At 49.3% G+C, this 16,195-nt stretch overlaps 1 protein-coding gene across 1 annotated transcript; it reads left to right on the forward strand.

Moving 5' to 3' along the window:
• Positions 1 to 3,693: 3,693 nt before the first annotated feature.
• CCN5 (cellular communication network factor 5) lies at positions 3,694 to 15,725 on the forward strand. The gene is made up of 5 exons (XM_063080892.1): positions 3,694 to 3,863; positions 4,011 to 4,103; positions 8,136 to 8,352; positions 13,454 to 13,708; positions 15,505 to 15,725. The coding sequence occupies exons 2-5, from the start codon at positions 4,044 to 4,046 to the stop codon at positions 15,723 to 15,725; spliced, it is 753 nt and encodes a 250-aa protein (XP_062936962.1). The 5' UTR covers positions 3,694 to 3,863; positions 4,011 to 4,043.
• The last annotated feature ends 470 nt before the right edge of the window (positions 15,726 to 16,195 follow it).

The following is a 16,195-nucleotide window of genomic DNA, read 5'->3' on the forward strand; positions in this document are numbered from 1 at the left end:
GTGATGCACATATGAATCACCTGGGGGTCTTATTTAAATGCAGATTGTAATTCTGGGGCAGGGCCTGACAGTCTACGTTTCAAACAAGAAACCAGGTATTGCTCATGCTGCTGGTCCTGGGGCCACACACTTGAGTAGGGAGGAGCCGCTGGACCCAGGACGCAGTTCTGAGATGGAGAAGACCTGCCTAACCTTCACGGGACTATTCACAGGCAAGAAATAAACCTTCGCTGGATTAAGCCACTGAGATCTGGGGGTTTATTTGTGACCTCAGCTGAGCCTAACGTGCCCTGGTTGGGATAGGGAATCACTGATTGAGTTCCTACTACGAGCTCATTTTGAGTCTCCTTAGGAGTGAGGCTCCCACTCCTGGGGTCGTGCAGGTGCAAGGCTGGCATGTGGGAATGAGAGCCTCCTTCAGTTTTGCAAGCTGGCTGCCTCTCTGACCTCACCCTGGTCCAGTGCTGCATGTCAGTGGGGGGATGCCAGCATTTGAGGCAGGGACCTTTTGATGTATGAGCCTGTGTTTGCTTCGGTAAAGCAAAGGGCAGCTGTGCTCATTCTGGGGCCTTAGGTGGGGGGCAGTCACTGCTGCCAAAAGACTGTTAAGTTTCCCGGACTCTCACATCCCTCTAGTGCCAAACTTGGCGGTGCAAAGGCTGAACCACACCTAGACAATCAGCAAAGTGGCAGTTCCTGCTGCAGCCTTTCAACGCCTAGAGCTGGGTGTGGAACGAAACTCACACTTTCACTACCAAATGCCCTGACACTGGCCAGCAGGCTTCCTGATCCAGCCAGGCCCCAGGCCTCCCACTGTTCACACTCTCCCTTCCTTGGTTATTGCAGAGAAAAAGTTCCAACTAAAAACCCATGCTCTGACTCAGAAGGCCCTGCTGGATGGCAGCAGCTCCTATCCTTACCTCGTGCCTTCTTCACTCCCCGGGGAACCCACCTCTGCACGCTTCCTGCCATCAGCACTTCCTCTGTCACTGGTTGGGCTGTGATCAACGTGTCCCTCTCCAGCTCTCCTCCTTGCACCTCTCAATCTCTCCTGTCTTCCTTCTTGCCTCAGAGAAAGAAGTGCTTTAAAACTGTTCCTCTCAGGAAAAATTAATCAATAGAGATCAGAATGGTGGGTACCTGGGGGGTAGAGGGTACTTTAGGAAAGGACATGAGGAACCTTCTGGAAATGTAGCTTGATCTGAGTGATGGTTACATGGGTGTATACACGGAATCATGAGCATATGTATGTGAAGAATTGTCAGACTGTACACTTAGTACTAAGTACTAGTACACTTGAAACACCTTTCTGTGTAGGACAGGTCTTCAAGAAGTTCATGGGAAGATTTATATTATCTTTTAATTCTATTTTTTCACAAACATCATTCACATATGTTACCCCTCAATTTAAAAAATATATATCACAGAGAGCTCTATGAGCAGTAGCAAAAATAAACAACAACAACAAAAACTGCAACTTAGGTTTCGAAGTCAAATGGACCTGTGCTGAAAATGTGGCTCTGTTTTCTAGCTGTGTGACTTCAGGCAAGTTACTTAACCTCTCTGAATATCACCTTTTTTATTGAGGTATGGATTGTGAGGATTGAAAACTCCACTTTTTATAAACAGTACTTAGCACAAGGGCTGGCTCTTGCTGGGAGCTCAATACACGATCACTTTCACTTATTAAAACTGGTAGCCTAGTGAGGACAGGAAGGTGGGAGTGGACTCTCCTGGGTGAATGCGATAAAGATGGGTACAGCATTTAAAGATAAAATAAAATTGACGAGAGAGCTGAGTCTGCTTTTTATGTATTAGCACCATGCACTGGTGAATCTAATGTCAGCGATAAAATACTCCATCCTGAAAATATAATTTATTGGTCTAAGTTCTAAATGATAGTTGCAGTAACTTAAATTTTAATAGTACATATGTAAGCTTCAAATGAGCACATTTTAATTCTTATTCTTTAATAAACATATTTTACATGGAAGTTAACTTGGAGAGCTTCTAGAAATACAGTTGTCCCCAGCACACATGGACTCAGGAACACACATTTACTGAGGGAGTAAGTTCCCTGCAGTTTGAAATCTTTTGATCCTGCTTTGGGTGCAGTTCCTGTCTCCATCATCTGGCATTACATGCTTCTGCATTTAAACTGTAGTCAGAAATAAACAATGGATGCAGAGTGATGGTAAAGATGATAATATAAGTACTTCAATTTTGTCATTCTACTAAATTACTTGGAGTTTTGATTTGTGTTTAAAATTGAAAAGAGTGAAACGGGGTGAACTTTGAAGTGTAAATGTTTTCATTTGGTAAGTGCAAATTTTAGTTCACACCTAAAATATATTTGTTTCATTTCATGATTATTATTAAACATAATTTTGGCATATGAAGGGGGTGTTAAAATGATCCATTTTCGGTGTAAAATACTCTAGACGTGCCTCTGACTAAAGCATCTTTTCCAAAAAAAAGGCCAAAAAACAACCTACGCTGTTTCTCTTTCCCTTCACGTCTCTGGACCCCCATACCCTTCCCCAGCTACTTCCTCCTGCCATAAATGACCAAATCCCGCATTTTCAATGTCAACCTCCACCTCCATTGCCTCTTTCCACTGGGACTGCAACCAGGAGAGAGTCTCCCCCGTGCCGAAAAATCCCAGTCTTGCCCTTGTATCAAATCTCTCTTCTTCCTCACCCACCACCCATTCTGGAACCTTCTGTGGTACAGCTCGCTCACTCTGAGGACTGCGGTACTGATGGAGTGATGGGGGCCAACGCCTTCCCCAGCCACCCGCTGACATCACCTCTGTAATTATCTTTGCGAAATTCTACAGGCAAAGCCCATGTCTCCACAGCCCCCCACCTGCAGTGGCTGGAACGTTGTCGATGCCCCAGATCCTGGTGGTGAGAATCTGTGTGTGTCTCACTCGGCACGTACATCACCATGTCCCACCACACAGAAGGCTCCAGTCATACCAGGAACCTTTGGCTCCCAGAATAGGCAAGGCTGTCATGCAATGTTCTGCCTCTAGGTATTGCTATGGGCTGTTCCCGCCACCTGAAACGTTCTGCCCTCTCTCACCCTCTCTTTTCCTGGCTCACTGAAATGGTACCTCCTTCAGAAAGCTGTCCCTTGCCCGTGGTCTGAACAAGGGACCCTCCTCGGTATTCTCAGGAATTCCACCTGTTTTCCCATTGTCGTCTCCCCCTCTGGGCCTTGTCCTTAGGTCAGTTTTGTGTCTCCAGCTCCTGCAGAGGAGGCCTCAGAGTTTGCTGAATTAAGCAAAATGGATTTGGTTTGACCAGATCTTCTAGCAGTGCTCAGCAAGCACTGGCACACAGTAGGTCCAGCTTGCTCAGGCTCACCCACTGCAGGGCGCCTTCCAGAGCCAGGAGAGCAGGCGGTGGAGAGGCCCCTTGTTGCCAAGCACAAACAGGCCGCCAAGGGAGTATTGCTCTGGGTCACGCCCACCTCTGGGCAGCTGCCAACCTCCCTGCCAGAGACCGCAGGCCGGCCGAGGCTGCCCAGAGTCTGGGCCACGAGGCTCAGGAGCCTTGGGTCAGACCCGAAGAAGGGGTGCTTGCCGAATACTTCCAGTATCTGCGCCCCCCCGGGGTCGGGCAGAAGGTCTGGGGCACGGCTGCAGCAGCTAGACCAGCTGCTTCGGATAAGACCCTCTTGGACTGGGAGGAGCTAGAGAGGCCCCTGCCAGCCTGTCACAGGCTCTTGGAGCTGGCACTGCCTCCGGCTTACACACACACACTCGCATACACACACACACACACACACACACACACACACACACACACACACACTGGCAGGCACCCCCCTGGTGGCCTCCAAGATCTCGCCTTCAGGTAAATGGGCTTGTCACCAGGACCATGAGGATGGGGAGAGGAGCAAAAGCAAGGAATGAAATGGTGTGTGTGTGTGTGTGTGTGTGTGTTTCTGGGAGTGACCTCACAGCTGCTGGAACATAAAGACTCACAGGTCCTGCCTCCTAGGCTCTAAGCTGGTTCTGCAAGGGACACAGTGACATGAGAGGCACACCACAGACCCACCTCCTGGCCTTCTCCCTCCTCTGCCTCCTCTCAAAGGTAAGGGGGATGCGGGCTCTGAAAATTCACTGCTGACTTCTTTGATGTGGTGGGGGTGGGCATGTAAAATCACAGCCAAGGACCACCCCCCTGGGCAGAATTCCTGCAGGGCCACACTTTGGGCACAGTCTGGTTACTGTACTCAAGTCAGGCTTCCCTTCTGGTGCTAGACAGCTGCCTTTGGCCAGCTCTGCTGTGTGACCCCAGGCAAGTCCTTTTCCTTCTCTGAGCCTCAGCTTCTTTCTTGGTTGAATGGGCATAATGTTCATGAGGCCTTTGTGAAAATTATTCATGGTTCATCTAAAGTGCTTAGCACAGCCCCTGGAATGTGATAAATGCTCCAAAGAGAACTTTAATGATTATTACCAATCCCTAGAACCCCTCTTCAAAGCAGGGATGGGTATAAAGGGGGAGACTCAAGATATGACATGCTTTGCCTAACTCTGAGCCAGGCTTTGAGTGGATGTGGTGTCTGATTGAAAAGTTTGTACTGCATCAAGGCCATTGGGCATTCAGAAAGTGAGTGACCCAGGACCTTGGCTGGAAGGGGAGAGGAGTAATGGCCTTCTCTGCTGGTGCTGCATGGGGCATTCATCAAAGAGCTTGCGGGATGTCCATCTTGCCTTATATGCACAACAACCCCATAAAGAATTCCTATCCCCAGTTTTCAGTCAAGCAAGGCTCAGAGAGGGTAAGAAACTTGCCCAAAGCCACACAGCAAAGAAACAGAGCAATACAGGAGGGGCACGTTGGAGCCCAGGATAGTCATGGGTGTGTGTTATGGGGACTCCAGGTGTTCCTCCCCACCCCCAACCTGGACCAAGGGCACAGCTGCTGTGCCATGTCATCCACTCAGCAAATGCTGAGTTCCAGGAACCGTGGGGATTGTCCCCCAGCAAGCCAAGATCTCACTGCATTTTCCTGCTCCTCTGAGGAGCACGGGCAGGAGCTTCTCTTTCCAGGGCCCTAAGCAGTTATGCCAGGGAAGGCTGAGAACCCTGCAGGCATTTCAGTCCTGTTGCTTATCCTCCCAAAGCTGATGGGCAGGATGTGATGCCAGGGTGGGTGGTTTGGGTAATTGGAGCAGGGGACTTGGGGTTCTGGTAGAAAGAAGGGGTGCAGGATTATGAAAGACCAAGGTAAAGCCATCCTAGACTCACCACTGGAGTGAGACCAAGGGGACAATTCTTCCCTGGTCTCAGGAAGCCGGGCAGCACCCTGCACACAGCATCCTGCACAGAAATCCAGGGACTTAGTCATTGTGAACAAGGAAAGTCACAACAGTCCTCAGAGAGAAAATTCCAAATCTGGCAGGCAGGCTGTAGGCTCCTGGCCTCAGGGCGGTGGACAGGAGCACGAGGCAGAGACCTGGAAACAAGCAAAGTTATGTTGACCAAGAGTTGGCTGGGACCTCATTGAATCCCCATCATCAGTCAAAGATAGGTAGTCTTCACTCCACCTTGCAGAGGAGAAAACTGAGCTCTACCACCACATTACAAAGCAGTTCAGCCCTGTGTTCGAAGTCACATAACAAGTTAGTGGTAGAACTTGGATCTGAACATTTGCCCAGAAAACTCCATGTCTAGTGCTCCTACCACCGAGCCTCGCCCGCACTGACCACAGCAAGGCTCTGGGGAAACCGAGGAGTGATTGAACTTGAATGTAGCAGCAGGGTGGTTAGGGAGGGTGTGGTGATAGAGGGAGCTGGGGATGACATGTCCCTCCTTGGCTATGCCAAAACACCCTGCCTGACTTTCCATTTTCCTCCTTCAACAAGTGGGTTAATTGAGGCAGAGGCTAAGTTGGTATCTGAGCCTCTAGAGGACAAGAGGCAGGTGTAGTAATTTAGAGCTTGAGCCTTGGATTCCAATTTTTTCATCTCTTCCTGGCTGTATTACTGCATTGCTTTAAAGTTAAAGCTCAACTTTTAAAGCTACAGTTTCTTCATCTTTATTTATTTGGCTGGCCAGTATGGGGATCCAAACCCATGAACCTTGGTGTTGTAAAGCCAGTTTCCTCATCTTTAACGTGGAAATATGATGGGACCCCACACTGGAGAATTAAATTAGCACATTAAAGTGCTCGGCACATGGTACACACGTGGTATAACATGGTAAGTGTTAGCTATACTCAATAATATCATTAGAGCCTCTCCTGGGTACCAGGACCTGCAGAGTCCAGCCCTGGCCAAGCTTTCCTGGTAAAAGGAGCCCACAGTGGGAACCTAGGTGCACAGCAGAAGGCCTATTTCCTGGTACCCCTGTTTTCAGGAAGAACCAGGACCCAAGAACCAAGTCTGGTCAGAGTCCCCCACTGTTCACTAACTAAGAGAGCTGAACCTCTGGCTTGGATGAAAACCCAAAAGTCCAGACTATTTCCTCTCATATCAATGCTACATAAATTACCTCTGGATTTGCTAAAGGGCAGATTCGGATTTATAAAGAAGGGCCCTAAGTCCTAGCTTTCTAACAAGCTCCAAGGTGATGCTGCTTGTCCAGACCATACCATCTGAAATTCCTGCAGAGTTGAGACCTCTCTCCCTCCTGACGCAGCCAGGCACACAGCCACACACTTTCCTCTGTTACCAAGTAAGTGGTGTCATAGGTGGGAGGCCTATGATTGCTTCCGAGTCTGCAACCCCACCAAAAGCTGGTCAACCAGTTTGGGGCAGCCCCTGGTGGCTGGGGTGGGAACTGCAGACAACTGAAAGCAGCTTTGCAGGACTTGGGGGTCCTAGGGGCGGGAGATGTTGGGGGCTAGGGCAAAGGGGTCATTGACTGCTTTGGGACCACACAGGAAATATGAGATCATCAATTCATCTTCCTAAACCGCAAGTCTACATAAAACCCTCTAGTCCCCCAAGGATACTCCTAGTAATTGGTTCCCCAAAGATGGGGCCACTGGGAACATCTTGAATTATGCCTACCTCTTGGTTTCCACATACAAATGGACATACAGGGAGTCCATAGCATCTGATTTGTGGTTTGGTTATTTCCTTGTCCTGGGTGGGGAAGGGTAGTTGGGTCACTTGGGTTGATATTTTGAGGCTGCCAATGGGGTGTGAGTCCCTGGCTCAGGCTTTTCCCTATTACAGGAAAAATCAACTTCCACCTGGTGTCCCTGGGTCCTCACTAGGGAAGCAGGACTGTCCCAGCCCTGTGTCTAACACTAACTTTTGGCAAATCTCTTCCCCTCTCTAGAGCCCCGTTTCCCCATCTATACAAGTCAAGGGGAGGAAGTTAGACTGGGGCAGAGGTGCTGAAAACTTAGCTCTGCTTCAGAAGCCCCTGGAGAGCTTGTTAAAAATACAGATTCCATGGTTCTGCCTCTGGGACTTCTGATTTGGTAAGTCCAAGAGGGAGCCTGGGGGTCTGGATTTTACTATTTCCTGGCTGATTTGATGAGCATCCAGGGTTGGGAAACATGTTTGGATTATTCTAAAGATCAAAAACATTCACGATACTGTTAGATTTATACAGCCCTCAAGATGAGTACACACATGCTGGAAATTGTTCCATACCCTGCCGTTTTAACCCTTGGCTTGTAGCTTTTGCTTTCCTGTCAGCTCCTAGAGGGCACAGGCTAAGCCTTTATTGTAATGAATAATGATGATCATCACAGCTAAATGCGCTGAACATTTATTGCATGTCAGGCCACTTGCTAAGGGTTTAATGCATCGTTTCACGTACTCCTCAAAAATGTCCCTTGACTTAGATACTACTATTGCACCCATTTTACAGATGAGGAAACTAAGGTTTAGAGAGCTTAAGTAACTCCCCCAAGGTCATTCAGCTAATAAGGAACAAAGTTAGGACTGGAACTCTAGTCCAGAGTCCTTGTTCATGACTACAATGCCATACTGTCTCTTAGGGAATGCTATGGGACTGCCGGGGTTCAGGGGCAGGTCTGTGTGACCCTGAGGCCAAGGTGTGAATCTCACACTGCCCAGCCTGGCAGAGAGGTAACCCAGTTGTGAGGGTCTCACTGCCCACTTTGAAAGCCTACAACTGAGTGAGGTCTTTGTCCCTTCAGGTGTGCACCCAGCTGTGCCCGACACCATGTACCTGCCCCTGGCCACCGCCCCGATGCCCACTGGGGGTGCCCCTGGTGCTGGACGGCTGTGGCTGCTGCCGGGTATGCGCACGGCGGTTGGGGGAGCCCTGCGACCACCTCCACATCTGTGACACCAGCCAGGGCCTGGTCTGCCAGCTCGGCGAGGGCCCTGCCGGCCAGGGGGCCGTGTGCCTCTGTAAGCAGGTTTGCGGGACTGATGATGGGTGTGTGCGGGAGGTCGAGGCCATGGGGTCCTGAGTCAAAGAGCAGCCCTCGTCTTTCTACCTCCTTTCCGCCTCACTTCAGGTACCCCATCCTTTCCAGCTGACTCTGGTGACCCAAGGCTCCTAGGCCCACTCCCCCCTTCCCTCTTGGTCTCTGCTCAGACCATGCCCCCACCGTGAATAGCCTTTCCCCATTTCCACCCATCCGAATCATAGCCAACTTTCAAAGCCAAGTTCAAACCCCTTGTCTCCTGAGAAGCCCTCCCAGGTTCTTCCAACCAGAAGTCATTATCCCCTTCTCAGGACCCTCACAACACTTGGGGGAAAATAAAAGTGATCCCTTATTTAGGGCGTACTAGGTGTCAGGCACTGTGCTAAGTAAGCCCCTACCACACAAGCCACATCATTCTCACAAGAATCCTGTGACGGTCAGTAGTTTCAGACCCACTTTACAAATGCAGAAACTGAGGCTCAGTGTTGTTAACTACTGACATGCTTCATGTCACACAGCTAGAGACCTGGTCAAACAGGCTCTAAAGCAACATTCCATTCTGTCTTCCTCCCAGGTGGGAGCCTTGAGACCATGGTTTGAATCCTGGGTTTGCTGTTTACAGTGACCTTGAGCATGTTACGTTTCTCATCGCTCTTTTAGGCCTTGGTATCCTCTGACAATTTAGGGCAGGGTTTCACAACCTTGCTCTAGTGACGTGTGGGGCTAGATCGTTTTTTGTCATGAAGGTTGTCCTGTATATTGTAGGATGTTTATGAGCATCCCTGGTCTTTATCCACCAGGTACCAGTATCAACCGACCCCCCCAAGTCATGAGACAGTCTGTCTTCAGACCTTGCCAAATGTCCCCAGGAGGCAAAATCAACCCCAATTTAGAACCACTGCTTTAGAGAAATAGAAAGAGGTGAGGGACTGTGCTTTTTACCCCTCTCTCTTTCTCTTTTTAAATAATAAACCTTGTAGAATGATTTACCTCTTTCATCTATGTGCATGTCATACTTTTCTAAAAATAAATATGAGAGAGAGATGCTCATGAGTCATTGACAATAAACTCATCTACAGGAAAAGCCTTGTTAAAAAACAAAACTTACAGACAGAAAATTATCAATAGTAAATTCTTGTAAAATACTTTATTTGATCGGGGGAGTATAGTAATGAGAAAGAGGTGATTTGTTGTATAAACTCACGGATGACTGCTAATGAAGATGTATCTAAAGAAAAAGCTGAGATAAGTAACACTTAGCTTACAAGGCTGTTACTTAGATTTTCCATGAGACATGTAAAGCACTTGGCAGTTTATTTATTGAACACTTACACACCTCTTACCATGTGCAAGGCACTGAGGGCTTCACAAATATCAATTCATTTAATCTCACAACAACCATCTGAGGCAGATACTAATGTTATCCCTATTTTATAAATGAGGGGGAAAAAGGGCACAGAGAGGTTAAGCATCTTGTCCAAGATCACACAGCTCATAACGGCTGAGCTGGGATTTGAACTGACAAACAGGCTCCATTACTCAACTGCCTGACACTCAGCATATGATTAGACATAGTGGCTGTTATTGTCAATAACTTTATTATTATCCTATCTTAATTCAGACTTCAAACACCTACCGGCCAAGGATTTACTTGGTCCCTGGTCCTTCCTGCCACTTTCAATTCTGGTCTGGCAACATGGTGGGTGCTCGTGAATGTTTAATGATTTGAACCAAATTTAGAGGAACTGGTAAACCTCACAGGCGACTTAAGATCCAGCTAAGTCCTCACAGAGGCTGGTCTTGGGCTCTGCAGGGAACATGCAGTCAAAAACTCTCCTATCACTTACTGGTTCAACTGCCCTTCTCTGAGGGCCGCTCCGAGCCATGTTCTGTGCTGCAGATTCATGATCATAGTTACAGCACGTCCACCCGAGCTCCCAAGCACCCACACCCCAAATGTGCTGCCTCCCCAGTCAGTTGCAAGCACCCCCATCTTTTCCATGGCTCAGGCTCATGATTCTTAACATCTCTCTTCTCACCTCCCACCCACTGTCCACCAGCAAATTCTTTACAATATTTCCAGAATCTGACACTTCTCAGCCCCTCCATGGCTTCCTCCCTGGGCTGAACCCCCTCACCATGTGCCTGGATTTTGTAGTAGCCCCCAAATCGTGTCTCTCTTTTCATCCTTGCCCCCAGTCTATTCTCAATGCAGCGGTCCAAGGGATCCTGTTAATACTTAAGTCAGACCACATCCCTCCTGTGCCCCAAACCCTCCAATGGCTTTCCATCTCCTCAGAGTCAAAGCCAAAGTCTCCACAGTGGCCTACAAGGCACCACAGGATCTTACTCCTTTTCCCTCTGACCTCATCTCCTCCCTCTCTCCCACCTGCTCTCTGCTCCAGCACACTGGCCTCCTTGCTGTTCCTTACAAAGCCCAGGCATACTCCTACCTCAGGGCCTTTGCACTGGCTGTTCCCTCCAGCAGATTTCTGCGAGGCGAGTTCCCTCATCTCCTTCACATCTTCACTCAAATGTCACCTTCCCTGATCACCATATTTAAAAATTCCAACCCCCCTCCCCAACTCCTTAACCCTCCTTTATTTTTCTAGCACTAATCAACATTTGACACAATTAACTCTACATGTTCATCGTGTTTATTTCCACTGGAGCGAAACCTTCAAGGAAGAAAAGACTTTTGCCTGTTTTTTTCATTGCTCTCTCATAAGTGCCTAGAACAGAGCCTGGCCCATCACAGGCACTCAATAAATATGTGTTGAATGAATGAATAATAAGAGTAGTTCTAGCGGGGCTAGCAGAACAGGAACCATGTATTGAGCACATACTGTGAGCAAGTCCTTTATGTAGGTGATTTCATTTTATCCTTAATATGAAGGTAGGCCGTATTATTATCCCTATTTTGCCAATAAGGGAACCAGGGTTAAGTCACCTGCCTAAGGTCACACTGTTTGCAAGTAGCTGAAGGTAAACAAACAAACAATAAAACCCTGTTGTTCCTGTCCCTGCAAGGGACTCCCAGAAGGGAAGAAGGATGCAGAAATCCTCAGATGACAAGGCTATGCTCTGTCCTGGGAGAGGCTATGGGAACTCAGAGGAAGGCATTAAGTGGGGGAGTTGCTGGAGAAGGGGATGTTAGAGGGGACCTGGAGGGAGGAGTAGGGTTTTGGCAGCTGAATGTGTTATGGGTGGGCAGGGGAATTCTGAGTTTGGAGGTGCCCCGTGGTATTTGGGACCATACACGCAGGTATATGACACGGATCCTGAAGTGCCCCCGCCCAGCGATCATCTCCCCCCATCCCCCGCCCACCCCACCCCCAACCAGCTCTGAGCTGGAGGACCCAGGGGAGGTGCCAGGAAACCTTGCTAAAATTATTACCCCTCTAGTTGATTTTCCTAAACAATTCCTCTGTTTACCAGGCCATCCCAGCGACCTGGAGGCTCCAGGGCTGTGGCACCAGGATCAGGCTGGGATACTCAGGCTTGGCCAGGCCAGGGGAGGGGATTAAGGCGCAGCTGCCTCTGTGGTTTCTAGGAAACCAGCAGCCATATGGTCCAGGCCAAAAAGTCAAGGATTTGGAGCCAAAGGGCGGTGGCCTAGAGGGAGCAATTGTAGGAGCCAACATGGTCCTGTCCTCCCTGGAAGGACATGCATAACCCACTCCCATTTATTGAGCATCTGCTACGTGCCAGGCTTGGACATTGTGCTGTAAGTCCATGAGCATTTAATCCTCCAGCAGCCCTCTGGGCAGGGTACTGAGGCTCAGAGAGATGAGGTAACTTGCCCCAGGTCCCACAGCTAGCAAGCGGGGAGCTAGGGTTTGCACCCATGTGTTCATGGACCTATTTTTAGGTTTTTCTAAGAAGAGCTGGGAGAACCTGCTTGCCAATGAGCCCTTTCCCTCAGACTCAGCTGAACAGCCACCCAGGCCTCGAGGAAGCCCCCTTCTGCCCCCCACCCCACACACTGCTCCTCCTCTGCACTTCCTGAGCAGCTCACACTCCCCTCTCCAGGGCTCTTTGTCTGTGTTGGAGTTGGTGACTTTCACATCTGTCTCTCCACTAGCCCATGAGTCCCTCGAGACATGAACTCTCTTATTCCTGTCTAGGAATACAGTGGTTGGCACACAGGTGGGTCACAATAAATATCTCCGGCATTATAAGGAGTCAGAATTATTTTATCAGCATCTCTTATGTGCCGAGCCTTGTGCTAGATATTCACTTGAAGGGCATTTCCTGGGGTTGTGTGTGTCCCATCCAGGCTCTGAGCTAGCACGGGGGATGCCAAGATGAACATTCTCAGCCCTCAAAGAGTTCATGTCCAGTGAAGGAAGTGCTAACAACACCCCTATCCTGAGGGCTTCATTCTGAGAGTGTTCCCTGAGCACCTACCACAGGCCTGGCACTATGCTGGGTACTATGTGCATATTACGCCGTGTAACCTGAAGGTACAAATTATAATTCTCATCATTGATATTGTTCAGGTGACTCAGAGAAGTTAAGTAACTTTCCCAAAGCCACACACAGCCAGCAGGTTAAGCCCTGATCTGATAGTGATGACTACAACACAGCAGGTGGACAATGAGTTTGTTGCATAAAATCTGTGTATGTAACAGTTAAATATTATTAATATACAACAATAATAGAGTAGCTAGGAGCTATTGAAGGTCTCCTTTATGTTGGATTCATTACACACCATTTCATTTCATCTATATCACCCTGTGAGCTAAATACCACTATATCCTATTTTGCAGATGGGGAAACTGAGGCAAGAAGTGAGATCACTTGGCCAAGGTTCACAGCTAAGAAAGGGCAGAGCTGGGGCTCAAACCAGGCCAGTCTTCCCAGAAACCCTGTGCCAGGGTCCAGGATGCCACGTTGTCTTGCTGCAGGCGCTGGGACAGGCTGGTAGTGGGGAGAGGGTGCCTACCGCTGGGCTGGAAGCCGTGGGCAGTGCTCAGGTACTGTAAGGGCACTGCCTCCCCCAGCGGGATCTGGGCCGGCTCTGCAGAGAGCCATGCACAGTGGGGGTCACCGATGGGGGGCCGGTTTCTCCTCCACAGTGGGAGAGGACGATGGGAGCTGTGAGGTGAATGGCCGTCTGTACCGGGACGGGGAGACCTTCCAGCCCCACTGCAGGATCCGCTGCCGCTGCGAGGACGGCGGCTTCACGTGCGTGCCGCTGTGCAGCGAGGACGTCCGGCTGCCCAGCTGGGACTGCCCCCAGCCCAGGAGGATCGAGGTCCCGGGCAGGTGCTGCCCCGAGTGGGTGTGCGACCAGGGAGGGGGACTGGGGGTCCAGCCCCTCCCAGCCCAAGGTGAGTGCAGGGCAGGCCCAGGCCACCCGCAGGGTCACCTGGGGGGCGCCTGGGATGCTTGGGCACCGGGATGGGTGGGGGCTTCTTAACTGCCAGGACAGTGGGACACATCGGAAGCTGGGAGGGGGCGGTGGCTGTGGAGAGAGGTAGGAAAGTGCAGTGGTGAGTCCCCAGGCCTCTTTAGAACTGACAAAACAAGTGGCCATTTAAATATATAATTTAAAATCATAAATAATTAAAAATAAAAATCGGGTGGCAGAGTGGGGAGGGTTAGGATACTTGAATCAGATTCTCATATTTCACAGCAGAAGTACAAAAAATGTAACAGAGGTATACTATTGTAATACACATTATTATTATATTTATAATATATCAATACATATTGATAATATATACTATTATCAATACATTATTATTTGAACTCAATTAGAGGAACTCAAAACTGACCTAGGCAAGGTGGTTGTCTTTGGAACGTGGGCGTGGGGTGGGCAGAGATGGAGAAAAGACAGTTATCTCCTGGTATAAACTCTTCGATGTTAGAGATTTTGTTGTTATTATGTTGTTGCTTTTAAAAAATTATTATTATTACATGAAGGTGATTTAAAAAATAAAAAGGCAACCAAAAAGAGGGGATTCCATAAATAATGCTGCCACACAGGAAAGGCAGTAGAGTGTGGTGCATAAAATCTACACCATTTCTTATCCCAGCTCTGCTATTTCCTTGCTGTGTGACTCTGAAAAAATTGCTAAACTTCTCTGTGTCTCTGTTTCTTCAAGTAAACTGGTGATAAGAGCATCCACCTCATAGAGTTGCTGTGAGGTCTAAATGAGTTAGTCCAGGTAAAGCAGGTGTAACAGTGCCTAGCACAGAGTACTGCCCTAGTGGTATCTCCTATCCCTGTGCTGGAATATGATACAGCTATTTGAATATGTAGGAGAATGCCAGTGAGTTCACCTTATATATAAAAAGCAGGATAAGAAACCATATCTTCAATTTGATCTCCACTATGTGTGTACACAGGTAGATGTACACATATACCTGCATACACAATGTGCACGTCTGTAGAAATCAGAGTATTTCAACCTCAGCACTAGTGACATTTGGGCTGAGTAATTTTTTGTTGGGGGGGTGGGGTTCTTGTGCATCATGGGGTGTTTAGCAACATCCGGGGCCACTACCCAGTAGATGCCAGTAGTCACCCCCCTCCCCAACTGTGACAACAAAAAATGTCTCCAGACATTGCCAAATGTCCCCGGGTGGGGGACGAAAATCACCCCTTATTGAGAACCACTGGTATAAAGGACTAGAAGGAAGGACACCAAAATATTAGCAGAGAAGAAGATGGCTTGGGGAAGAGGAAAAGCTGGAACATGATGAACTCGCCATCTTGTTCCAGGCACAAGGATCTTGGACTCTTCGATCCTTACCACCAGGTCCTGACACCACTACACGAGGCAGGGCACCTCCTGCCTGTGTGATGCTATTTATCATGGGAGCTGTGGGGGACACAGAAACAAGAAAGCTCACTGCGTACTGGGGGACCATTGTGGCCAGCACCATCCTAGTTACCTAAAGACCAATATTTATGGGGTGCTTACGAGTACCAGGCACGGTGCTAAACGCTTCATGTTCGTTATTTTATTCAATCGCACAATCAACTGTTAGGAAATTACATGAGAAGAAACTGAGATCCAGAGAGGTTAAGCAACCTGACCAAGATCACACCGCTGGCAGGGGGGTTGACTTGGCAGCCAAGTCCTGACCTCACAGTGCTGACTCCTCTTTCTTTCCCCAGGACCTCAGTTTTCTGGCCTTGTTGCTCCCCCGCCCCCTGGTGTCCCCTGCCCAGAATGGAGCACGGCCTGGGGTCCCTGCTCAACCACCTGTGGGCTGGGCGTGGCCACCCGGGTGTCCAACCAGAACCGCTTCTGCCGACTGGAGACCCAGCGCCGCTTGTGTCTGCCTGGGCCCTGCCCACCCACCCGGGGCCGTAGCCCACGGAACAGTGCCTTCTAGAGCAGCTGGGACTGGAAATGCCATACCCACTGTCCCCAGGAGGCAGCCCTGGGCCCAGGCCCTGGGCTGATGGTCCTCCCTACCCTTGGCCACTGGCAACAATCCAGCTTGGGTCCACCACCCAGGCCCAGGAGGACGAGAATATTCACAAGCTGCCTGGTCCGTCTGGACGCTGAGATAGAGCAGGGGTGCATGATCTAGTCCCCCTCCCCCTAACTCACAGCCTAGGAGGCTGGCCAAGGTTTCCAGGGTGTTCTGGCCCATTCCTAGCCTACATGCAGCCCTTATGAAACATGTGCACCAGTGAGCTTTCTTTATAACTTGCCCTGGGCAGGAAATGGAACAACCGTTCCCTTAATCGTGAGGCTGCGGCAGGTACTGGGCTAGACCTGGGGGTAGAGAGAGGAGGACCACACAGATATTCTGAACTCCTGCTTCCTTTCCTGGAGTTTCATAAAATCATCTCCGAA

The sequence above is a fragment of the Cynocephalus volans genome, chromosome 1, assembly GCF_027409185.1.
Source record: "Cynocephalus volans isolate mCynVol1 chromosome 1, mCynVol1.pri, whole genome shotgun sequence".
NCBI classification, from domain to species: domain Eukaryota; kingdom Metazoa; phylum Chordata; class Mammalia; order Dermoptera; family Cynocephalidae; genus Cynocephalus; species Cynocephalus volans.